This window comes from Hemiscyllium ocellatum, chromosome 23 (assembly GCF_020745735.1).
Source record: "Hemiscyllium ocellatum isolate sHemOce1 chromosome 23, sHemOce1.pat.X.cur, whole genome shotgun sequence".
In the NCBI taxonomy this organism is placed as follows: domain Eukaryota; kingdom Metazoa; phylum Chordata; class Chondrichthyes; order Orectolobiformes; family Hemiscylliidae; genus Hemiscyllium; species Hemiscyllium ocellatum.
The window spans coordinates 22,221,293-22,248,525 of NC_083423.1; the positions used below are offsets into that span (position 1 = coordinate 22,221,293).

At 41.9% G+C, this 27,233-nt stretch overlaps 1 protein-coding gene across 3 annotated transcripts in view; it reads left to right on the forward strand.

Annotated features, from left to right (window-relative positions):
- Positions 1–27,233, forward strand: part of tymp (thymidine phosphorylase) — an 88,078-nt gene that overhangs the window by 34,562 nt on the left and 26,283 nt on the right. For all 3 annotated transcript variants that reach the window (XM_060843133.1, XM_060843132.1, XM_060843134.1), the window contains 3 exons: positions 8,714–8,864; positions 11,915–12,117; positions 25,110–25,208. In XM_060843133.1, the coding sequence (XP_060699116.1) occupies positions 8,729–8,864; positions 11,915–12,117; positions 25,110–25,208 (438 nt within the window). In that variant the 5' untranslated portion in view covers positions 8,714–8,728. The remainder of the gene's footprint in view (positions 1–8,713; positions 8,865–11,914; positions 12,118–25,109; positions 25,209–27,233) is intronic.

Sequence of the window (27,233 nt, forward strand, 5' to 3'; positions counted from 1 at the left end):
CTCTTTTTGGTTTGAAAAGGAGAGTGGGAGGGAAATACTGCAGTAATGTAGTGGCTTTATGGCTTTACTGATCTTTGGTCTATTTTCTAATGAACCTGCTCAATGATGTTGTTACACACTTCTGAAACAGGTTAGACTTGAATCCAGGACACTGAAGTGCTCTATAATTTCTCCTCAGTCACCGCTCACCACCACCCTCTGTTCAATTTGGTCTAATGTGCAACACAAACACTAAACTTCAATCAGGTCACCTTGCAGTCAGGTCATCTTCAAAAGAACTGGCCCAATTTTCCTGAACATCTCTCAGACTAAAGGTCATCTGCTCCTGAACATGAGGACATTTATAGATGTTCCAATGCTTGTAAATCTGAAGAAAATGTGATCACTTTATTTGTGTAGAAAATAATGAGGCAAAGAGTGGCAGATGTGACATAGTTTATGTGATTTATATGAACTTAATGTCACTTATTTTAGAGTTTTGATTTTCATCTCATGGAATGTAAATCTTGTGTGTATGAGGGAGTTTAATGATTAACTTATCAGTATTTCTAGAAGCATATTTATTTTAAACCATGATTTGTGAGATTTTTAACTTTATTTTAAACCAGTATAGGAGAGAATTTCTGAAGGGATAATGGGAATTTTTCTGCATTGTAAAAGTTTTATATTGGGTAGGATAAATATAATAAAGTTTTATTTTGTTTACATTTTGAAGAATGAGGAATTGATTTTTTTGCCACAGCCTGGGAATGTTGGTTTCTGCTCACAGTGAACTTAGTTAAAGTTACATAGAAAAAACAGTTTCTCCTAGAGAAAGATGGTTGAGAGTTGGGGTAAGGAGGGCATTTCAGGATGGCAACTTATAACCATAGTGTGTCATAGGGGTCAGTGCTGGGGCCACAGTTATTTACAATGTACATTAGTGACTTGGATGAGGAAAGTACGACAACCATGTTTGTAGATGACACAAAAACAGGTTGGAAGGCAAGTGGGAAGGATGACACAAAGAGTATGCAGAGGGCTAATAACAGGTTAGACAAGTGGGCAAAAACTTGACAGGTGGTATATAACGTTGGGAAGTGTGGGATAATGCACTTTGGCAGGAAGAACAGAGGAGCCAAATATTATTTAAACACAGAAAGACTGCAAAAAAACTACAAAACAGAGGAATTTGGGAATCTTCGTCCATGAATCATAAAAAGCTAGCATCCAACTTCAGTGGGTGATGGGAAAGGCAAGTGGAATGTTGGCCTTTATTTCAGAGGGAATGAAGTACAAAATTGGGAAGGTTTGCCAAAACCGTACATTGCATTAGTTACACTACAGCTGGAATACTGCAAACATTGATGGGCCCCTTATCGAGGGGAATATATACTGGCATTGGAAGCAGTCTAGATATATTTCACTGAGCTGATACTAAGCATGGAGGGTCTGTCTTATGAGGAGAGGTTGAGTAGATAGGATCTGTACTCATTGGAGCATAGAAGAATGAAAGGTTACCTCATTGAAAAACACAGACTTTTTTAGGGGATGTTGATGTCAACGCAGAAAGGTTGTTTCGCCTTGTGGGAGAGTAAGACAAAGATGAGGAGGAACTTCTTCTCACAGAGAGAAATGAATTCTTTACCACAGAGAGCTGTGCAAAACCCAAAGGCATTTCGTACTCATGCACAATTGTCTTTACATACAGTGAGGTGACAAGAGGGTCTGATAACCCTCTCTCTCTGATGGAAAAAATACTCATTCACCCCACAGAGATCAAATATCCTTTCCCAGCCATATCCAGCAACTGTTGAGAGTGTGGTGATGGAAAAGCACAACAGGTCAGGTAGCATCTGAGGAGCAGGAGAATCGATATTTTGGGCATAAGCCCTTCATCAGGAATCATCTGATCCCGAGCATCTGCAGTCCTCACTTTATCCCAGTTGCCTTTACATTGTGGAATGTCATTTCTTCAAGTTCTACAATGTAAAGGCTGCTCCAGCCAGAAAAAAAATCTCTCCTTGAGGTAACACTAGTGTACTAAATTTGCACAAATCTAGGTCCCCTTCTGACTTGCGTGGCTACTGTACAGTGTATTTAGCACTGAGCTGCACGCTGCAATAATTTTGATGCACAGGGCAGCATTTGCAATCTATTGTTATAAGGAATTAGAGTAATTTAATCCTGTGTCATACTCTTTTTTTGCCTGTTTCTGGGGACGGTCCAATTTTGACCCCTCAAGTTCCCTGGTCATATATGGAAGTTCAAAAAGAATTAGCCAAACTGCCTTCCCCTAGTGACTTCGTTGCAAAATATATTGTTATGGATTAGGCTAAACCATTCAAAATATCCTTAAGCAGGCAGCCGGAGATCTAACTGTGCAATTTGTTTCAGTAAGTCACAGAATCATAGAGATGTACAGCATGGAAACAGACCTTTCAGTCCAACCCGTCCATGCCGACCAGATATCCCAACCCAATCTAGTTCCACCTGCTAGCACCCAGCCCATATCCCTACAAACCCTTCCTATTCATATACCCATCCAAATGTTTCTTAAATGTTGCAATTGTCTGGCAGCTCATTCCATACCCATACCACCCTCTGTGTGAAATAGTTGCCACATAGGTCTCTTTAATATCTTTTCCCTCTCACCCTAAACCTATGCCCTCTAGTTCTGGACTCCCCGACCCCAGGGAAAAGACTTTATCGATTTATCCAATCCATGCCCTTCATAATTTTGTAAACCTCTATAAGGTCGCCCCTCAGCCTCTGACGCTCCAGGGAAAACAGCCCCATCCTGTTCAGCCTCTCCCTATAGCTCAAATCCTCCAACCCTGGCAACATCCTTGTAAATCTTTTCTGAACCCTTTCAAGTTTCACAACATCTTTCCGAGAGGAAGGAGACCAGAATTGCACGCAATATTCCAACAGTGGTCTAACCAATATCCTGTCCAGATGCAACATGACCTCCCAACTCCTGTACTCAATACTCTGATCAATAAAGGAAAGCATACCAAATGCCTTCTTCATTATCCTATCTACCTGTGACTCCACTTTCAAGGAGCTGTGAACCTGCACTCCAAGGTCTCATTGTTCAGCAACACTCCCTAGGACCTTACCATTAAGTGAATAAGTCCTGCTAAGATTTGCTTTCCCAAAATCCAGCACCTCGCATTTATCTGAATTAAACTCCATCTGCCACTTCTCAGCCCATTGGCCCATCTGGTCCAGATCCTGTTGTAATCTGAGATAACCCTCTTCGCTGTCCACTACATCTCCAATTTTGGTGTCATCTGCAAACTTACTAACTGTACCTCATATGCTCGCATCCAAATTATTTATGTAAATGACCAAAATTAGAGGATCCAGCACTAATCCATGTGGCACTCCACTGGTCACAGGCCTCCAGTCTGAAAAACAGCCATCCACCACCACCCTCTGCCTTCTACCTTTGAGCCAGTTTCTGTATCCAAATGGCTAGTTCTTCCTGTATTCCGCGAGATCTAACCTTGTTAATCAGTCTCCCGTGGGGAACCTTGTTGAACGCCTTACTGAAGTCCATATAGATCACATCTACTGCTCTGCCCTCATCAATCTTCTTTGTTACTTCTTCAAAAAACTCAATCAAGTTTGTGAGACATGATTTCCCATGCACAAAGCCATGTTGACTATCTCTAATCAGTCCTTGCCTTTCCAAATACACGTACATCCTTTCTGTCAAGATTCCCTCCAACCTGCCCACCACCGAGGTCAGGCTCATTGATCTATAGTTCCCTGGCTTGTCCTTACCACCCTTTTTAAACAGTGGCACCACATTGCCAACCTCCAGTCTTCCAGCACCCCACCTGTGACTATCATCGAGATAATCTCAGCAAGAGACCCAGCAATCACTTCTCTAGCTTCCCACAGAGTTCTCGGGTACATCTGATCAGGGCCTGGGGATTTATCCACCTTTATCCGTTTCAAGACATCCAGCACTTCCTCCTCTGTAATCTGGACATTTTGCAAAATGTCACCATCTATTTCCCTGCAGTCTATATCATCCATATCCTTTTCCGCAGTAAATACTGATGCAAAATATTCATTTAGTATCTTCCCCATTTTCTGCGGCTCCACACAAAGGCTGCCTCTCTGATCTTTGAGGGGCCCTATTCTCTCCCTTATTACCCTTTTGTCCTTAACGTATTTCTAAAAACCCTTGGATTCTCCTTAATTCTATTTGCCAAAGCTATCTCATGTCCCCTTTTTGCCGTCCTGATTTCCCTCTTAAAAGTATACTCCTACTTCCTTTATACTCTTCTAAGGATTCACTCGATCTATCCTGTCTATACCTTACATATGCTTCCTTCTTTTTCTTAACTATAAACCCTCAATTTCTTTAGTCACCCAGCATTTCCTATACCTACCAGCCTTTCCTTTCACCGTGACAGGAATATACTTTTTTTGGATTCTTGTTATGTCATTTCTGAAGGCTTCCTGTTTTCCAGCCGTCCCTTTACCTGTGAACATCTGCCCCAATCAGCTTTTGAAAGTTCTTGTCTAATACTGTAAAAATTGGCCTTTCTCTAATTTAGAACTTCAACTTTTAAATCTGGTCTATCCTTTTCCATCACTATTTTAAATCTAATAGAATTATGGTTGCTGGTCCGAAAGTGCTCCCCCACTGACACCTCAGTCACCTGCCCTGCCTTTTTTCCCAAGGGTAGGTCAAGTTTTGCACCTTCTCTAGTAGGTACATCCACATACTGAATCAGAAAATTGTCTTGTACACACTTAACAAATTCCTCTACATCTAAACCTTTGAACACTATGGCAGTCCCAGTCTATGTTTGGAAAGTTAAAATCCCCTACTATAATCATCCTATTATTCTTAGAGATAGCTGGGATCTCCTTACAAATTTGTTTCTCAATTTCCCTCTGAATATTGGGGGGTCTATAATACAATCCCAATAAGGTGATCATCCCTTTCTTATTTCTCAGTTCTACCCAAATAACTTCCCTGGATGTATTTCCAGGAATATCCTCCCTCAGCACAGCTGTAATGCTATCCCTTATCAAAAATGCTACTCCTCCTCCTCTCTTGCCTCCCTTTCTATCCTTCTGTAGCATTTGTATCCTGGAACATTAAGCCTCCAGTCCTGTCCATCCCTGAGCCATGTTTCTGTAATTGCTATGATATCCCAGTCCCATGTTCCTAACCACGCCCTGAGTTTTTCTGCCTTCCCTGTTAGACCCCTTGCATTGAAATAAATGCAGTTTAATTTGTAGTGGTTCTGTTCGCTGAGCTGGAAGTTTTTGTTGCAAACGTTTCATCCCCTGGCTAGGAGACATCATCAGTGCTGTGGAGCCTCCTGCGAAGCGCTTCTTTGATGTTTCTTCCGGCATTTATAGTGGTCTGTCCTTGCCGCTTCCGGGTGTCAGTTTCAGCTGTCCGCTGTAGTGATTGGTATATTGGGTCCAGGTTGATGTGTCTGTTGATGGAATTTGTGGATGAATGCCATGCCTCTAGGAATTCCCTGGCTGTTCTCTGTCTGGCTTGCCCTATGATAGTAGTGTTTTCCCAGTCGAATTCATGTTGTTTGTTGTCTGAGTGTGTGGCTACTAGGGATAGCTGGTCGTGTCGTTTCGTGGCTAGTTGGTTTCATGTCTGCGGATTGTTAGCTGTCTTCCTGTTTGTCCTATATAGTGTTTTGTGCAGCCCTTGCATGGTATTTTATAAACTACATTAGTTTTGCTCATGTTGGGTATTGGCTCCTTTGTTCTAGTAAGTTGTCTGAGCGTGGCTGTTGGTTTGTGTGCCGTTATGAGTCCTAGGGGTCGCAGTAGTCTGGCTGTCAGTTCTGAAATGCTCCTGATGTATGGTAGTGTGGCTAGTCCTTTTGGTTGTGGCATGTCCTCGTTCCGTGGTCTATCTCTTAGGCATCTGTTGATAAAGTTGCGCGGGTATCCGTTTTTGGCGAATACCTTGTATAGGTGTTCCTCTTCCTCTTTTCGCAGTTCTGGTGTACTGCAGTGTGTTGTAGCTCTTTTGAATAGTGTCCTGATGCAGCTTCGTTTGTGTGTGTTGGGGTGGTTACTTTCATAGTTTAGGACTAGGTCTGTGTGTGTTGTTTTCCTGTGTACCCAACACACTCAGACCAAGTCCTAAACTATGAAAGTAACCACCCCAACACACACAAACGAAGCTGCATCAGGACACTATTCAAAAGAGCTACAACACACTGCAGTACACCAGAACTGCGAAAAGAGGAAGAGGAACACCTATACAAGGTATTCGCCAAAAACGGATACCCGTGCAACTTTATCAACAGATGCCTAAGAGATAGACCACGGAACGAGGACATGCCACAACCAAAAGGACTAGCCACACTACCATACATCAGGAGCGTTTCAGAACTGACAGCCAGACTACTGCGACCCCTAGGACTCATAACGGCACACAAACCAACAGCCACGCTCAGACAACAACTTACTAGAACAAAGGAGCCAATACCCAACATGAGCAAAACTAATGTAGTTTATAAAATACCATGCAAGGACTGCACAAAACACTATATGGGACAAACAGGAAGACAGCTAACAATCTGCATACATGAACACCAACTAGCCACGAAACGACACGACCAGCTATCCCTAGTAGCCACACACTCAGACAACAAACAACATGAATTCGACTGGGAAAACACTACTATCATAGGGCAAGCCAGACAGAGAACAGCCAGGGAATTCCTAGAGGCATGGCATTCATCCACAAATTCCATCAACAGACACATCAACCTGGACCCAATATACCAACCACTACAGCGGACAGCTGAAACTGACACCCGGAAGCGGCAAGGACAGACCACTATAAATGCCAGAAGAAACATCAAAGAAGCGCTTCGCAGGAGGCTCCACAGCACTGATGATGTCTCCTAGCCAGGGGACGAAACGTTTGCAACAAAAACTTCCAGCTTGGCGAACAGAACCACTACAACAAGCACCCGAGCTACAAATCTTCGCACAAACTTTGAGCAGTTTAATTTATTAGTCCCACCTTGTCCCTGCCTGCCCTGACTGTTTGACTCACTTCTGTTCTCAGCTGTATCCGTCTCAGATTGATCTCTTTCCTCACTGTATCCCTGGGTCCCCCACCACCCCCCACCCCCCCCCCACCCCCCTCCCCCACCACCACCCCACCTTACTAGTTTAAATCCTCCCGAGCAGCTTTAGTAAATCTCCCTGCCAGTATATTAGTCCCCTTCCAATTTAGGTGCAATCCGTCCTTCTTGTACAGGTCACTTCTACCCCAAAAGAGATTCCAATGATCCAAAAATGAGAATCCTTCTCCCATACACCAGCTCCTCAGCCATGTGTTCATCTGCTCTATCCTCCTATTCCTACCCTCACTAGCTTGTAGCACTGGGAGTAATCCAGATATTACTACTCTTGAGGACTTGCTTCTTAAATTCATGCATAACTCTCTGTATCTCCCTTCAGAATCTCAACCTTTTCCCTTCCTATGTCGTTAGTTCCAATGTGGACAATGACCCCTTGCTGGCCCCTCTCCCCCTTGAGAACATTCTGCACCCTCTCTGAGACATCCTTGATCCTGGCATTGGGTAAGCAACACACCATTCTGATTTTTCGCTGCTGGCCACAGAAGCATCTGTCTATATCTTGGACTAGAGAATCCCCTAACACAATTGATCTCTTGGAACCCAACGTACCCCTCGTAGCATTAGAGCCATAGTGAAAATTACCCAGAGTAAGTTAGCTAGGTTGACGACTAGATTTTAAAGCAGACAAAAAAATATTATTCACAAAATAACATAATGAAACACTAAGAACAGAATAAAGAACCCCTATAGAACTCAACCTATCCAACTAGACTTAATTATGCTGTTCTGAATATATACAACAGTCCCAATAAGCAAATTCCCTTTAAAAACCAATATAAATGGAACACCTGCTTAAAGGTTGAAGTTGAAGGGTAGAACGAGAGAGAGAGAGTTTGAACACAGTTCCCTGTTGAATTCCCCAGTTCAGGACTGAACTAAAAACAGCTCAGCTCAGCTCAAAGAGAGCTGACCACTGCCCTTTCTTTATACAGGTCACTTCTAAACCTGACCACTTTGGCCTGAAGTCTCATCTTTTTACATATAAACAAAAGGCCTCTCAACATCCTTTTCATCTCTGTACCAAACCAGACAGATCACAGCCCGGCCTGGTTTATTACCCCTCAAGGACAGAGTGCCTTTGAGCCAAGGAACAGATTTTTTTTAAAAAAGGACCAGCTTTGTGACATTTCTATGGGAATTATAAGCTTATGGATTTTATATTAATATTGACTAAATTGTGAGATTATATCAAGTTGAGAGGAGCAGATAATTGCTCGTGAACATCCAAGAAAAATAAAAGTGGATGCAGTCATAGAAAAGAACTACATGGGGATCAAAATTGTAAATGAAGTGAAGAAGGAAAGGATTGATGAGCAGATACAGAAAATTGTTAGAAAATGGGATAAGAGTCACTCAAGGATTTTGCAGTTTATAAGAAAGGGATTAAATACAAGAGCAGAGGTCATGATCTCTGTCCTGGAGAGGGAATAAATAGCTCTGGAGAGAGAGAAAGGTTTGAGGGAAAATAGCCAGGGCAGCTATCTCTCAAACTGTAAAGAGGTTTGCTAAGCTGTTTACTAAACATACTGCATTCGGTCTTCTCTTTCCTCAATGGTTCACTACTTTTCCAGGCAAACCCAAAGGAAATGTGTACCAGCCAACCGCACATTAACATCCCGGAAATGATTCGGAAGAAACGGGATAAACAGGCATTGACGAAGGAAGAAATCCACTATTTTGTGAAAGGCGTAACAGAGGGAAGTATCCAAGACAGCCAGATTGGTAATGTTTATGGATGTGTGTCTTCTTTCATATTTTTAATTGTGTAACGAACATTTTTGTTCTTTAAACTGTGGACATAAATATAGGAGATGGTGCTACTTTAAACCAAGAGACTGCAGAAGAAAACGCTGTTGAATAAGAAATTGGAAGTTGGTGTATCTCAACCTTGTCTCCTCCTTGAAGTATTGAAAGGAACCAAAAAGGGAACTGAAACAAGACATCTCATTGACACCTGTCAGCTGGACTGGTGGCAGAACTATACTTCATTGGGTTTTATTTTATTCTTCCCCATCTGTGATATTTGTGTCTTGTCTTGTCTCCTTGCATGTCTTTATGTATGCGCATGGCAATTTCTAGAAAGGGGTAGAATTTAAGTTATAGAGAATTATAATCATGTCTCTTTTCCACACCCAGTTAAAAACCAGTTCGCAATAACTAGTAGTTTTCCTGTTAAGCTCAGAAACCTCATGGGTGTTCTCTCAACATGGGTTTGTCAATCATGTAAAATGGGCATGATTTGGAGATGCCGGTGTTGGACTGGGGTGAACAAAGTTAAAAATCACACAACACCAGGTTATAGTCCAACAGGTTTAATTGGAAGCACTAGCTTTCGGAGCAACGCACCTTCATCAGGTGGTTGTGGAGGACAATTGCAATTGTGATGAAGGAGCGGCATTCCGAAAGCTTCCAATTATAGTCCTGTTGGACTATAACTTGGTGTTGTGTGATTTTTAACGATGTAAAATGGGGGCTTTAGGTAGCTGAATTGAATATATTCATATTGATGATGACTCTGGGAATAATGGGGGTTAAACTTTAGCATGTTACCCGAGTGAGTCATGTCAGTTGGCTTCAATCTCTACGTATGGCTTCATAATGTGACAAGTCTGTATCTAATACATGAGCACACTGGAATTCATCTGATATCTTGAGTATATGTGCTGCCTAGTGTGTAACTGAGCTAACTCCATTATGGTCTCCAACATCATGAATATTTAATCTGTATTTAACTGAAGCATCGAGAACTACAATCAGCTTTTGAACCAAACTGGAGAGTAGGGAAATCAAACAGTGGCATTCACTCTCAGACAGAATATGGGGACAGGAGATCATTCAACCAGTAGATCCTGTGAGACAGGAAGAGGAGGCCATTCAGCCACCCAAGTCTGGTCCATTATGTAATCACATCTGATCAGTCCCACAACCTCATTTTTGCACTTTTGTTCCATAACTCTTGATGAAGGTTTCCAAATGCCCATCTGAGGGGAGAGAATTCCATGTTTCTATTTAAGCTTGGATGATTTTGCGTCAAGAGTGTGGTGCTGGAAAAACACAGCCGGTCAGGCAGCATCCAAGGAGCAGGAGAATCGATGTTGTGGTCAAAAGCCCTTCATCAAGAATTCGGCTTTTTGCCTGAAATGTCGATTTTTCTGCTTCTCGGATGCTGCCTGACCTGCTGTGCTTTTCCAGCACCACCCTCTCGACTCTAACTTCTAGCACCTGCAGTCCCCACTTTCGCCTTGGATGATTTTGCACCAAGCTGGAATAATATTAAGAGTATGCACCCTTGTTCCAACTTACCCAGGAGAGGGAAAAACTTCTTAAATCGCTTAGTTGGGGTGCCCATCTCTACGGCTAGCTAAACACTACCGGTGCACACTTTACGTACAATGTGGGCATTTGTATGAGCTTCTCAGTGGGTATAATGAGGGCCATCAAATGCAGTTAACCACTTCAATTAATCAGTCATTACAAGGGCCTTGGTGAAACAGAAAGAGAAATGTGGGTCAGAGAGGGAAGAAATATTATTATCCCTTCAGATGTTTAGTACAGAAACTCATGTTAAATTTAGGAATGTAATAATAAATGCCCTGGAATAAATTCTAAATATCGGCCTCGATTATTCAGTGAATATAAATCTGGCCGATGTAAATCACCAGTGGTTCACGGAGGGTCACTTGTTGTTTACAAAACGCAACTGTTACTCAATTGATTTCATATGGATCTGTCGATTCAAGGTTTGTTTTCCAAATCCAAAGCTGTGGCTTTTGCAAGCTTTGTTTTCAGTGTTTGGAAAACAAAATCAAAGAAGTGGAGCTTTGGAAACTTCAGTGAAAATCAAGTTTAGAAAAGCATGAAGGTCATGAAAACTAACAAGAGTCTAAAACTCATAGAATCCCTACAATGCAGAAAGAGGCCATTCGGCCCATTGACTCAGCACCAATCCTTTGAAGAGCATCCCACCCAGACCCAGTCCTATCCCTGTAACCCCATGTTTCCCATGACTGATCCATCTAGCCTCCACATCCGGGAACACTTTGTACTCTTTGCTCCCTTCCCACACCCTCCCCTCTGACCTATCACCTCCATCCCCACCCCCATTCACCTATTGTACTCTTTGCTACCTTCTCCCCAGCCTCACCCCCTGCCCCCACTTATCTCTCCACCCTGGATGTTCCCTGCCTCTATTCCTGATGAAGGGCTTTTGCCCGAAACGTCGATCTTCCTGCTCCTCGGATGCTGCCTGACCTGCTGTGCTTTTCCAGCACCACTCTAATCTACAGCACAGTGCTAGGCTGGGCCAGGATTAGGATAGACATTGTTGGTGGTGTTTGGGGGATGTTCGAATCAAGGTTGGGTTATTTCTTCCTTTATCTTTTCATGGGAAATGCGTGTCATGGGCAAGACCGGCATTTGTTTCACATCCTTAAGCACCTCTAAACTGAATGCCTTGCCAGGTCATTTCAGAGGGCAGTTATAAGTCAATCATATTACTGTGTGTTTGGAATCACATGTAGGCCAGACCAGGTGAGGATGAAAGATTGCCTTTCCTTAAGGATCACAGATGGGTTGTTGCAAGAAACAGCATGGTGGCCATGATGGGTAAACCCAACACTGCCCAGATATGGCTAAGGAAGTGCACATCTGTAGCTGCATTAGTCCTTACTAAATGATATTGAATGTCAGTGGCATCACACGGCCATCGTTGCTGCAATGAAAAGTACCTGGTTGCATTACCTATGACACATTTCCATGATTCTCTCTGTCAGGGGCTATGCTGATGGCAATTCGTCTACAGGGAATGACACAGGAGGAAGCAGTGAATCTGACCCAGGAGATGAAAGTGTCTGGTGCTATCCTGCAATGGCCAAAGGAGTGGTCTGGGTTGGTAGTTGACAAGCATTCGACAGGAGGAGTCGGGGACAAGGTCAGCCTCATTCTTGCACCAGCATTGGCTGCATGCGGTTGCAAGGTAAGGACAGTAAAGGTACAAGATGTGTTGATCAAGTTAGGATCGGGTGGCAGAGTTTTGAATGAGCTAATGATCGGGGAGGATGGGAGAAGTGAGGTCAGACGAGAGGAAATCATGACTGGAATAAATAGAAGCAAGGAAGTGGGTTTTCACAGTAGGCAGCCTGAGGCAGGGCCACCACAGAACTGGAAAAAGGGGCCCTGCTGTGGTAGAATCAGGGCCAATTAGAATAACAAAGTGCTATGACACAGCATAAACCCTCCTGCTTAATTTAAAACCAACAACACAGAAAAGGTTTCCTAAGATCTTTCTAGGATCCTTTCTAGACGGGAGGTGAAAGACCTGGAAAAATGGTGCACTGAGAACAGACTAGCTCTCAATGCCAGCAAAACCAAGGAACTTATTATTAACTTTTGACAGGATGTTACTCATACCCTCCTACACATTAACAGCACAGAGGTGGAATAAATGGAGAGTGTCAAGCTCCTGGGAGTGGTCAACCACAACAAGCTTCCTTGGACTCTTCATGTGGACACACTGGTTACAAAGGCCCAACAATGGTCTCTTCTTCCTCAGGCAGCTGAGGAAATTTGACATGACGCGAATACCCTTGTCAGCTTATATAAGTGCGCCATCGAGAGCATTCTGTCTGAATGTATCACTACCTGGTATGGTAACTGTGCCATTCAAGATCGGAGACAGTTACAGAGAGTGGTGAACTCGGCCCAGACAATCACAAAGGCCAACCACCCATCTACCAGGTCCGCTGTCAAGGAAAGGCCGCCAGCATTCTCAAAGATCCATCCTACCCTGGCAAGTCTGTCTACAACCTCTACCATCGGGGAGCAGGTACAGAAGCCTGAACACATGCACCAGCCAGTTTCAAAACAGTTTCTACCCTACTGTTGTTAGAATACTGAATGGACTCATAGACTCTTAACGTTCACCTGTACCTGTGTTTTTGTTTTTGCCGCTGTTTACCTATTATTTACTATCTATGCTACTTAACTCTGTGATCTGACTGTATTGCTCACAAGACAAAGCTTTTCACTGTGTCTCGGTACACATGATAATAAATTCAATTCAATTCAATTCAGATTTATCCCATGCAGTAATCTGTAAAAATCTGAGTGGCCAAGAACTAATTAAAGTAAAAATGAACAACTTTATTTCTTAAGTATAACAGAGAATAATTAACTAACATCTATTTGCAATTCCTTCCTCTGACCTATCTTTTACCTTCCCTTCTATAATACTAGTCCGATAAATCACCCAATTAAGATTTACAAAACAACACTTCTTAGCTCAAAACCAGGCAGCTTAAATTTTTCCTCTGTATTTTGGTCTCGTTTTCTTCTCCTTGGGGATACTGCTTCACGGGTTACTGATTGATAAAGGTACTTTTAAGAGAGCTTTTTTTTCTGGGCAGTGTGCAGATGTCATTGGCTTGGCAGTTCTCATCTAAACTGTTCCATTTTATCACAAAACTAGTCCCTTTTTTTTTCTAAAAGCTGTTCCTTGGCTCAAGGAGGCTCTGTCCTTGATTTTTTCAGAGGGGTAATAAACCAGGCCGGGCTCCAATCAGCCTGGTTTGGTACAGAGATGAAAAGGATTTGGAGAGGCCTTTTGTTTATGTGTAAACAGATGAGACTTCAGGCCAAAGTTTTAGAAGTGACCTGTATAAAGAGAGTGGAGTGGTCAGCTCTTTTAGCTGAGCTGAGCAGTTTAGTTCAGTCTTGAATTGGTGAGGAGTTCAACAATGTGCTGTGTAGAATGTCTCTCTTTCTGCCCTTCAACTTCAACCTGTAACTATAAGTATTCCATTTATACTGGTTTTTAGCGTGAGTTTGCTTATTGGGACTGTTGTGTACATTCAGAACAGTTTAATTAAATCCAGTTTGGATAGACTGAGTTCTGGAGGGATTCTTTATTCTCTTCTTTGTGTTTCATTGTGTAATTTTGTGAATAAATATTTGTCTGATTTAAAACCTGGTAGTCAACCGAGCACTCTTACTCTGGGTAATTTTCACTGTGCACTTACCTAAGCAAATTGCAAAATTATGGTCTGGGTTGCCTACTTAAGAATGTTTTGAGTGTTCTGACCTAGTCCATAACAGATTGGCGGCTCTTTGAGGGATTTTAAACAGCGAGTGGTAGTTGCTCGTGTCTTTAGTTCAGGTGTTGGTTTGGTTGGGTAGACAAAGTTTGGGATAGGAATGGCTCTTTCACTCGCCAAAAGTTCTCTGGATGTAGATGTGGTGACTTTGGAAGTTTTGCAAAAAGTGAATAAGACCAAGTTGCAGGAATTAGCGGACTAACTGGATTTGGACCTGCCTGCTTCTGTGAGGAAAGGAGAGATAATTAAGCAATAGCTCAGCATTTAAACTTGCCAGAGAAACCATCAGAATCTATAGAGATGGCGAGAATTCAATTGGGATTGAAGCAGCTTAAGTGAGGGGCAAGAGATAAGGAAAGGACAACAGAAATGAATTGAATTTGAGTTATGATTAAAAGCAGAATTGAGGAAAAAAAGAGGGAGCTTTTGAACTTCAAAAACTGACACTTAAAAAGGAAAGTCAGCTTAAAAGGCTGGAGATAAAAGCTGAAGGTAAAAGTGAGGAAGTAGTGCAAACTCATGTGGAAGAGCAGAGAGTTAAAATGACAAGGTTAGCAGCTGAAGGGGCTGATGATTATGAGCTGGTCCATAAAACACGGTTTGGCTTCCAGAATCAATTTCAGTCCATGAGGGATAGACATTGGGGCAAAGAGAAATCCTCTCATGGAAAGGGAAAGGTAGATCTCAGTGAAGATCATAAGGAAAACTTACCACGCAGTGAAAAGGCAACTTCATGGGGACAAAGAAGTTAAAAAACTCCAGTATTTTTATTGTAATACAGTGGGCCACACAAAATCAGTGTTGGTGAGCTAGGAGAAAGCCACATGTAGGAAACAGGACAAGCCTGGGAGTTTTGTCGAACTAGTAACAAAAAGTACAAGGGATGTTAGATATGTGCATCAGAGTGTACAAGATGATTTCAGGTTGATTAAGGAGGAGTGCCAGAGCTGCTTAAAAAATATAGATGCAAGGGTAAAGTTTATTCACATAGGGCAGGAGTAGCAGGTAAAGAGATTACAATATTAAGGGACACAGGATCCTCTCAGTCTGTGATGCTGAAGAATGAGGAGATATGTACTTCTGAGGGACAATTGCCAGAAAAGGTACTGGTAACAGGAACTCATGGTGAGACAAAATGTGCTCAATTATGTAAAGTGAGGTTAGAGAGTCCAGGGAAGAGTGGAGCATTTATGGTAGGAGTACTGGACAAACTTTCAGCTCCAGGAATACAATTTGTCCTTGCAAATGATATAGCTGACCTACTGATAGATGTATGGCCTACACTAGTTGAAAAGCCAGAGGAGACACAGGCAACTGAAGAAATGAAGGATGTTTATTCAGGAATTTTCCCAGATTGTGTGATCACAAGACCATAGAGGCACAAGTTGAAGCTGACGTAGTATTATCCAAAACTTGCTTTGATCTGATAAGTGGAACAGTGAGAGAGCAAGTAGGTAAACATGCAAGCAGCTTTAGCTCTGCTAAGCTCATTGAATTATAACGGAAAGATGAGAACTTAAAACAGTTATATCAAATGGCATTCACAGAGAAAGAAAGTGAATGCATTCCTGTGTGTTATTGCTTAACAAATGATGTCTTAATGAGGAAATGGAGACTATCACACATTCAAGCAAATGAGAAATGGGCAGAGATTCATCAAATTGTTTTGCCATTGGGGTATAGAAAGGTGGTGCTCAGATGGCGCATGAGCTACCACTTGGAGGTCATTTAGGGGTGAGGAAAACACAGGCTAAAATATAAAGACATTTTTACTGGTCTGGACTACACAAGGATGCAGTTGAATTTTGCCAGATATGTCATATCTGCCAGGTAATTGGAAAACCACAGGCAGTAATAAAGCCTGCACCTTTAGTACCTATTCCAGCATTTGAGGAACCTTTCACAAGAGTCTTGATTGATTGCGTAGGTCCCCAATCTCAAAAAAAGTGGGAATAAGTATTTATTAACAATGACAGATTTGTTGACTAGATTTCCAGAGACAATCCCATTATGCAACATCACAGCTAATAGGGTTGTAGAAGAATTACTTACATTTTTTAATAGTTAAGGACTACCAATAGAGATCCAGTCAGATCAAGGGTCAAACTTCACATCCAAACTATTTAAGGAGGTTATAAATAACTTGGGAATGAAGCAATTCCAATCGACTGCATAACACCCAGAATCACAGGGAGCACAAGAGAGATGACATCAAACACTAAAGACCATGTTGGGGGCTTCTGGTCAGTATTATCCAGGTGATTGGGATAAGGGTGTTCCATTTTTTTTCTTTTTGCGATCTGAGATGCAGTGAATGAATTGACTAAATTCAGTCAATTTGAATTAATGGACATGAAGTACGAGGACTGTTAAAACTGATTAAGGACATGTTAGTAAGTCAGAATTCAGAGGGCACCCATTTGGACTTTGTGTCAAATTTTAGAGAATGATTAAATAGAGCTGGAGAGTTAGGTAGACAGCATTTAAAAGTATCACAGCATACAATGAAACAGGAAGCGGATAAGAAATCACAAATTTGCAATTAGGGATAAGGTATTGGTGTTACTTCCAGTAACGGGAATATTTAAATGCAACGATCAGTGGACCATCTAAAATTGAAAAGAAATTAAGTGAAGTGAACTATTTAATAACGATTCCAGACAGAAAGATATTTCACAGAGTGTGTTTTGTGAATATGTTCAAAAGGGATAGGGAAGGAAAGCAAGAGGAGAAGGTGTTAATGATTACAGCACAATAGGAAGAACCAAGTTCAGAGGATTCTGAATTGGACATTCCTCACATCAAATTGGACAATGAGGAAGTTGTCAAAACTTGGGATAAATTATTGAGTTACCTTCTACAAGAAAATCGAAATGACCTGAAACAGTTACTACTCTCACATGAGGAGATATGCAGAAATAAACTGGGAAGTTCTAACCTAATTGTACATGATGTAGATATAGGAGATGCTGTTCCGATTAAGCAACGTCCTTATAGGCATAACCCTCTAAAGTTGGCACAGGTTTAGAAGGAGATAGAGTGCATGCTCCAAGGTGTCATAATCAAAGTGAGTTTCAGTGACTGGAGCTCACCCATTGTCATGGCGCCAACGGTTATATGTGGACTATCATAAAATCAACACCATTGCAAAGACTGATGCATATCCAATTCCATGGTTGGAGGACTGTGTTGAAAAAGTGGGACAAGAAATAACTTGGTCCTGCTCAGAGGCTGCTAGCAAGCACCTCTTTCAGAGAGAGCAAAGGGAATTTCAGCTTTCATAATGCCAAATGGACTGTATCAGTTCAAAGTCATGCCATTTGGTATACAAAACACTCCAGCCACATTTCAGAGACTGAGTAATAAGGCCATTGCCAGGTTACCCAATTATACTGTTTACATTGATGACCTGGTGATTTTTAGTCACACATGGAAGGAACATTTACAGCACATATCGAACTTATTCAATCAACTTCGGAAGGCAGGCTTGGTGGTAAACCTGGTAAAAGTGCATTTGCCAAAGCCCAAGTCACCTTCCTGGGCCGTTATTGGACATGGACAAATGGCACCATGGAGGAATGTGAAAATGAAAGTAATTGGGGACTTTCTCACACCATCGACGAGACAAGCAGTACTATGGTTCCCGGGATTGAATGGATTTTATCGAAGGTTTGTGCCGAACTTTAGCAGTGTGGCTGCTCCACTCACTGAATTGTTAAAAAAGGGCAAGAAGTTTCAGTGGAGAGCGGACTGTCAAAAGGCATTTGACAGCCTAAAAACTGTGCTAACCACTGCCCGAGTATTAGTCACCCTAGATTACATGAAGCCTTTCAAGGTGGCTATCAATGCCAGTAATGTGGGTGTCAGTGCGGTGCTCCTGCAGGAGGGTAACGAGGGGATCAAAAGACCCATTGGGTATTTTTCCAGGAAGTTGAACATTCATCAGCAGAAATATTCAACGATGGAGAAAGAGACTTTAAGCTTGGTGTTGGCATTACCACATTTCAGTGTTTCTATTTAGCATATTGACAATCTTAAAAGCCAATGACATAATCCGATGCTCTGGGGTGACAGCCAGACCACTCAAAACATGCTTAAGTAGGCAGCCCTAGACCATAATTTTGCAATTTGTTTTGGTAAGTGTACAGTGAAAATTACCCAGAGTAGGTTAGCTGGGTTGACCACTAGGTTTTAAAACGGACAAAATCTATTCACAAAATTACACAATGACACACAAAGAACAGAATAAAGAACCCCCACAGAACTCACTCTATCCAAATGAGACTTAATTATGCTGTTCCAAATATACACAACAGTTCCCATAAGCAAACTCCCTTTAAAAACCAGTATAAATGGAACACATGCAGCATGCATCTGAGACAATCATACACACTGATCATAACCCATTGACATTTGTGGAAAGATGTAAGGACAAAAATGCCAGACTGTTTAGATGGAACTTGTTGCAGCCATTCAATTTGACAATTGTGTATATGGCAGGTCACGAAAATGTGATTGCCGATGCGTTATCGAGACTCGAATGAAATACAGAGGTGTTCGGTGGCAGGTGTACCACGGCCCTGAATTCACCTGTAGTTGTTCATGTTTATAGTTAGTGTAATGTATACATGTTTAGACTAAAAACCGGGTTTTGGAGAGTTAAAAATGAAGCCATCTTTTGGTATTGATGGGATTTTTTTAAGGCGCGAGGTGTCACAAAGCTAGTCCCTGTTTTTTCTAAAAGCTGTTCATTGGCTCAAGAATACTCAAAAATACTCAAGGATAATCAAAGATAATCAAGGATACCTTGATTTTTTTTCAGAGGGGTAATAAACCAGGCCGGGCTCCGATCAGTCTGGTTTGGTACAGAGAGGAAAAGGATTTTGAGAGGCTTTTTGTGAGGGCATGGATAGGATAAATAGACAAAGTCTTTTCCCTGGGGTCGGGGAGTCCAGAACTAGAGGGCATAGGTTTAGGGTGAGAGGAGAAAGATATAAAAGAGACCTAAGGTGCAACTGTTTCACGCAGAGAGTGGTATGTGTATGGAATGAGCTGCCAGAGGAAGTGGTGGAGGCTGGTATAATTGCAACATTTAAGAGACATTTGGATGGGTATATGAATAGGAAGGGTTTGGAGGGATATGGGCCAGGTGCTGGCAGGTGGGACTAGATTGGGGGTTGGGATATCTGGTTGGCATGGACAGGTTGGACCGAAGGGTCTGTTTCCATGCTGTATATCTCTATGACTCTATATGTAAACAGATAAGACTTCAGGCCAAAGCGGTCATGTTTTAGAAGTGACCTATATAAAGAAAGGGGCGTGGTCAGTCTGAGCTGGTGAGGGGTTCAATAGGGAACTGTGTGGAAACTCTCTTTCTCTTCCAACATTAACCTGTTAGCATGTATTCTATTTTTTACTGGTTTTTAAAGAGGTTTGCTGATTGGGACTGTTGTGTATATTCAGAACAGCATAATTAAGTTTGGATAGAATGAGTTTTATAGAGGTTCTCTCTTCAGTTCTTCATGTGTCATTGTGTAATTTTGTGAATACATTTTTGTCTGTTTTAAAATATAGTGGTCAACCCAGCTAACTTACTCCGTGTAATTTTCACTGTACACTTACCAAAACAAATTGCAAAATTATTGTCTAGGAGTGCCTACTGAAGGATGTTTTGTGTGGTCTGGCCATTCCATAACAATTTTCCCCCTGTCTTATATCCAGAGCATCAGATTGTGTCATTGGCTTTTAAGGGTGTTAATATACTCAATTCAAACCTGATTGGAGTTTGGTGTTTTGGGGTATAATTTAAGCTGATTGACCTAATTCAAATCTATTTTGTCGTTTCCAGGCAACCAGCTAATTTAGCTTTCAACCAAGTGTTATCTTGTTACCTTATTGAGAACACCTAGAGCTGTCAGACAGCTCTACCAGCTTTTGACTCTCTTAAAGGGCAATACATCCACATCTTCAGAACACCTCCCCCTTGAAGAAAAAGATGAACCATCATAATGAAAAGATGGCCTCATTTTTTTCCCTACTTTTAAGCACATTACCCTGTTACAGATAATTTTAATTTAAGTTCACCTTAACTTCTTCCCATGTACCTCTATATATAAAACATTAAATAAAGACAAATCTATCAGTTAAATCCACGATTACACATCTGTAATTACATTCTTCTGACTCATAAGTATAATTTTTAAATGAAAAGTCTGTAACATAAGACTCCAATGAAATAGTCTCACATTCTTGTCTTTAAAGTGTTCAAAGAATGTAAGAGAATTGTAATCCATGTATATAACTGTCTCTGGCACATTGTTCGTGACATACACATTAAAATGTTGTAATGCCTGTCCCAAACTCAATAGTTCCTTTTCCATTGCGGAGTATTTCCTCTGGTGAATGTTGATCTTCTTCAAAAAGTAACCAACTGGCAGTTCAACCCCATCCTCATCTTCCTGTAGCAGTACAGCTCCAACTCCAATGTCACTAGCATCGATGGCAACTTTGAAAGGTTTTGAAAAGTTTGGTGTAGCTAAAACTGATTTGGTGGTTAATATGGTTTTCATATGGTTGAATTCCTCCTGGCATGGTTCTGTCCACTGAACCTTTGTGTTCTTCTTCACCAAATCGGTTAGCGGTGCCACTACACTACTGATGTTTGGAACAAACTTCCAATAGAATCCACTGAGTCCTAAGAATTGAAGCACGTCTTTCTTCGAGGTTGGTCATGGAAATTCCTTGGTGGCCTTCGTCTTTGTGTTCTGTGGGGTCAACCTTTCATGACCAATGCTATATTCCAAGAACGTTACCTCTGCTTTCGTGAAATCCATTTTATTTAAGTTTATCACCAGTTTCGCTTCTCACAGTCATTCAAAGAGCTCTGCAAAGTGTATCATGTGATCTTTCCAGGACTTATGAAAGATCACTACATCGTCCAAATAGACTGCACAGTTTGTTAACGCAACCAGAACTCTGTTCATGAGTCATTGAAATGTGGTAGGTGCGTTCATCATTCCAAAGGGCATCACTTTAAATTGATATCGCCCATTTGGGGTTACGAATGCAAAAATTTCTTTCGCCAACAATGACAAAGGTACCTGCCAGTAACCACATATTAAGTCTAACTTGTTGATGTAACTGGATTGTCTGACTTTCTCAATACAGTCCTCCAATCTAGGAACTGGATAAGAGTCCAATTTTATGATGGCATTGACCTTCCAATAATCCACACAGAATCGTTGAGTCCCGTCCGGGTTTGGGATCTAAGACGATCTGCAAACTCCACTCGCTCTGGCTTGGTTCAATGATGTCCTCGTCGGGCATGGCCTCCACCTCCACCTGGACCCGTCTTCCTTTGAAAGGACTAAGCCAATAGGGGTGTTGTTTTATTGGAGCAGTATTCCCTACATCTCCTTCATGTACAATAGCATTAGCCCTCCCCATGTGATTCTTACAGATGTCCTTATATTACAACTCTTCTTTCTTTCTCTTCGTGCTGTGACTTATGATAGTGGGATCTGGTTACCACACAGTCTGGGAAAATACCAGGATATTTCTGTTTTAACTCTTCAGTTTTTTGGTTTTCTTTGGGCTTCTACATAACAAGGGATGTCACTCCCACCTTGGATCCTGCCAAATCATTCCCAAGAACAAACTGAATTCCTGGAACTGACACTGTCAATCACTCCCACTGTAACCACCCCAGTCTTAAGTTGGCACTCCAACCTGATCTTACATGGGGCAACGCTAAATATCTGTCCACCTATCCCACAAATGACCACTCTCTTGGGTAACAGATCAGAAAGAGTGCATATTCACTCATCTGCAAATGTGTTGCTGGTCAAAGCACAGCAGGCCAGGCAGCATCTCAGGAATAGAGAATTCGACGTTTCGAGCATAAGCCCTTCATCAGGAAACTTTCCCCTTTCCTGATGAAGGGCTTATGCTCGAAACGTCGAATTCTCTATTCCTGAGATGCTGCCTGGCCTGCTGTGCTTTGACCAGCAACACATTTGCAGCTGTGATCTCCAGCATCTGCAGACCTCATTTTTTACTCATATTCACTCATCCCTTACTATCATGGACTGGTTAGATCCTGTATCTCAAAATTATAACTTCTTGTCCTTCTCCTCCTGTTCTTTCTGAGTAAACTTTACCCACAGAGGTGAATTCTTTGTAGCGATCAGGTACTAACTCCATACCCACACCCTGCCTAGGCTGTGCACTCTCCTGCAGATCCTTGGCTCTTCCTGGGGTTTCCTTTACTACCTTCACTGATGCCACTGGCTTGGCATCTTTTACCCCATCTTTTCATACAGTGCCTTTCTTTAACAACCAGCACTATGACGTTACGTGTCCAACTTTACCACAGTGGAAACACCTGTGGCCTTCCACCTCCTTTCCACCCTCTTGGGCTTCTTTTTTATCCTGTGGTAAATTTTTACCAGTACTCTCTACTCTTGGTTTAGTAGTGTAGGATCTCCCCTTTTCCAAACTCCCTATCACTCACAGGACGAAATTCTGGCTGTAGACTTGTCTTTTGCATCAACATGTACTCATCTGCTAATTCTGCTGCTCTTTTCACTTCCTGAACTTTCTGTTCCTCCACGTAAATTCTTTCCATCTCTGGAAGTGATTTTTTAAACTCCTTCAGTAGAATAATCTCTCTTAGAGCCTTAAATATCTTATCTATTTTCAAAGCACATACCCATCCATCAAAATGACTACGTTTAATTCTTCCAAACTCAACCTAAGTCTGACCTGGTTCCTACTTTGTGTTTCTGAACCGCTGTCTGTAAACTTCTGGTGCCAATTCATAAGCACTTAAAATAGCCTGTTTAACCTCTTCATAATCTCTTGAAACTTCATCTGACAGTGCAGCAAATATTTCACTAGCTCTGCCTACCAGTTTAGACTGAACTAACATTACCCACAATTCCTTGGACCACTCCATCTGCCTAGCCAATTTTTCAAATGAAATAAAGAAGGCTTCAACATCTTTCTCATCAAAATGTGACAGTTTTGACATATTTATATATGTCACTACCTTCTCTTTATCTCCATCCTGTTAATTTGACTTTGCTAAGTCGCAACTTCTCAAGTTCAAATTCCCTTTTTGCTCCACTCAGTACTTTCTCTCTCTTTCTTTCTCCCTCTCTCTCTTTGTTTATCATCTAACTCCATGTTCCTCAATTGTAATTTAAGTTTTTCTACCTCCACTGCACTTGTCTGTTTCTCTGACATGCCTAAGTGTTTGAGGAACCTCTTTACAATTTCTGCTTTACTTCTGTCCTTGGTTAAACCCAAATCTACTTTATTTGCTAATTCTAAAACTATGGCCTTTTTCTTTCCTTCTAAACTTTCTTGGCAAATTTGAGAATCATCTTCAAATTGCATTACCTCTTTAGCAATTTTAAGAGCCATTTCTTTCACTTTTTATTAAATCAACCACAAGTTGATTGCCTCACCTAAGTTCTATTTAAAGATCTAGGATACTAACCTGCAAATGTTTAAATCTGCTGGGATTTTTTTTGTACCCCACATCTATTCAAATCTGTCTAAACCAGTTCAGATCCCAGACTCAAGCCCCCAAACTGTTATGACATGGGGCAAACCCTCCTGCTTAATTTAAAACCAGCAATACAGAAATCTGTAATCATTCAAATGGCCAAGGACTATTTAAAGTAAAAATTAATAACTTCATTCCTTAAAGTATGACAGAAAATAATTAACTTACAACTATGTTCAAGTCTTTCCTCTAACCTATCTTTTACCTTCCCCTTCCACAATGTTCGTCGGATAAAACTCCCAATTAAGATTTACAAAACAACATTTCTTATCTCAAAACCAACCAACTTAAGTTTCTCCTCTGCATTATGGTCTTCTTTTCTTCTCCTTGGGGATACTACTTCACAGGTTATTGATTGATAAAGGTACCGTTTAAGAGAATATTTTTTATGGGCAGTGTGCAGATGTCATCAGCTTTGCAGTTCTCCTCTCAACTCTTCCATTTTCTCCCTGTTTTATCCCCCCAAAGCATCAGATTGTGTCATTAGCTTTTAAGATTGTCAATATACTCAATTCGAACTAGATTGGAGTCTGGTGTTTGTCGGGGTATAATTTAAAGTGATTGGCCAAATTCTGATCTGTTTTGTCATTTCAAGGCAACCAGCTAATTTAGCTTTTGAGCAAGTGTTACATTGTTACCTTATTGAGAACACTTAGTGCTGTCAGGTAGCTCTATCGGCATTTAACTCTCTTAAGGGATAGTACATCCACATCTTTGTACCAAAAATTGCAAAGGATTTGATTCAGCCTCCGCTGATGGGAATGAAGTTGGTGGCTGGGGAGAAGTGATTGTAGTGGGAACAAAAAGTAATGGCTTCAAGTCTTTTCCAAGTTTTAGCTGGAGGAAATGATTATTCATTGAAGATTCGAAGTCAGACCAGCAGTGCGATAACTTAGAGACAGTGGAAAGGTTGAGAATTAGTGGAGAAGTAAAGATGGCTGTCGTCAAAGTAAGGTCTCACCTGCTCTCTTGGATGGATGGATAAGATTCCACAGAATTACTCAGTAAAGAGCACGAGAGTGATCACCAGTTTCTGGCTGATATTTATTGCTCATCCTACAGTTAAATTATAAGATCACTTGACGTCAAATTGCTGTTTGTTGGACTTCGTGGTGTGCAAATTGCATGTGCTGTTTCTTACATTACAAGTAATTAACTGTAATTAAGTAATTGAAATAATAAGTAATAAGAGACTAAGTAATTGGTTTTGGAACATTCTAAGCTTGTGGGAAGCACTATCGGAAAGCACGTTCTTTATTTTTATGTAATATCCAAGTTGTTGTTGTTGTTGTTGTGACTGTGCAGGTTCCAATGATCAGTGGCCGAGGCTTGGGCCACACTGGGGGCACACTGGACAAACTGGAATCCATCCCAGGATTCAACATTAAGAAGAATCCAGAAGAGGTAATGTTTGGGGAGGTTCATGTTGTTCTAAAGGAGTTTCACCATCCCTTCAGGATTGCTGCGTCAAAAACTCTGATTTCTCTCCACAGATGCTGCCAGACCTGCTGAGCTTTTCCAGCAATTTCTGTTCTTGTTTCTGATTTACAACATCTACAGTTCTTTCGGTTTTTATTAAAGTTGTTGTTGTGAGTGACCAAAGGCCATGTAATCTCAGTTTTGAAGAAGAGCAATATTTCTTGGAACTGTTACTGTCTGCATAGTTACTGTCAGACCAGCACAATGTTCTCAGCGCTTCCTGCTTTTATTTCGAAATATTTGCTCCTTGTTCACGCGGAGAAAGTGAGGATTTCAGATGCTGGAGATCAGAGTTGAAGACTGCGGTGCTGGAAAAGCACAGCTGATCAGGCAGCACCGAGGAGCGGGAGAATCGACGTTTCGGGCATAAGCCCTTCAACGGGAATCAGGGCTTACACTCGAAACACCAATTATCCTGCTCCTCAGGTGCTGTTTGACCTGCTTTTCCAGCACCACACTTTTTGTCTCCTTGTACACAAATTTGGTCAAGTGTCAGGGAGAACATTCTGTCCAGTTTTTGACTTCCCCACTTTTGGCGGATGATAATGACACGTTGGAAAGGTTGCTTGGCTGTTTCCATTGGAAATGGCTCCAGGTCCAGTAGAAAGTTTAGTGATTGTCAGACATTGGTCAGTCCTGCACTCCAACCACAAGCGTTCCACATCAATGACCAAGCAAAAAGGGGGATAAAGCATCTCTACCTCACTCCCATTCTTCTCAAGGAGACTGACAGAAACAGCAACAGGCAGACACCTTGGGATCTTCATCTCAGGACGGTCTAGAGGTGCCATGCTCCTCCACCTACCCTCTGTCAGTGCGCCCATTGCCTGCTGCAGATCAGGCTGAATAGGGTAAACTGGTACCTTTACCAGGAGGTTCTCACCAGCCTAGGACCAGCCTGAGAAGGCCTCCCAAATTCACCAGGACCTGCCAATTATCGGACTCTTTCCACCCCAGCTGTGGATGTGAGGATCACATCTGGACGAAGCGTTTGGCAAAAAAGAAGAAATTCTTTTAAGAGCACTCTGTCGCATTTCTGTTTCATTAATCTATAATGTAAAGCTGTCTTGGCTTTCACTGTTCCAATGTTTCCTGTCGTCTCATTCCCCCACTGGGTGCCTACATGGTTATCTGAAGTGAAAGCAGTGTAACCTTCTCCTTGGTTACCAGGAAATGCTGTCTTTCCTTTGGGACTCCTTTGAAAGCCTTGCTGCATTCGTGATGTTTGTGCCTTTATGCCCTCTTGTCAGCCAGCAAGTTATGGACTTAGCATTTGGGCAGTGCAATCAAAACTCTGAAGGTTCAGCAACTCACACACGGTATCTGATCAGTTTAGCCTCACGATATTGCTCCTGGGACAGCCACACAGCAGGCTCTGCACAGGCAATTCATGCAGAGAGGTAATTGACACCTACGGGCATGTAGGAGTTGAGCATCTTTTCCCTGGTGGGAATTTCCATTGCTTGGCTTGGCCTTCTTGGGCAGCACAGTGGCTCAGTGGTTAGCACTGCTGCCTCACAGTGCCAGGGAGCCAGGTGTGATTCCACCCTCAGCCAACTATCTGTGTGGAGATTGCAGGTTTTCCCCGTGTCTGCATGGCTTTCCTCCAGGTGCTCCAGTGTCCTCCCCCACTCCAAAGTCATGCAGGTTAGGTAGATTGATCATGCTGAATATCTGGGATGAGCAGGATTGGTGGGTTAGCCATGGGGAATACAGGATATTGGGGAAGGGGCTGGGTCTGAATGAGTTGCTATTTGGAAAGTCAGGGTGGACTCAATGGGCCTGCTTTTACATTGTAGGAAGTTTTTAGATTAGATTAGATTACCTACAATGTGGAAACATGCCTTTTGGCCTAACAAGTACACACAGACCCTCCAAAGAGTGTCCACACAGACCCTCCAAAGAGTAACCACCCAGACCCATTTCTGTCTGAATGATGCACCGAACACT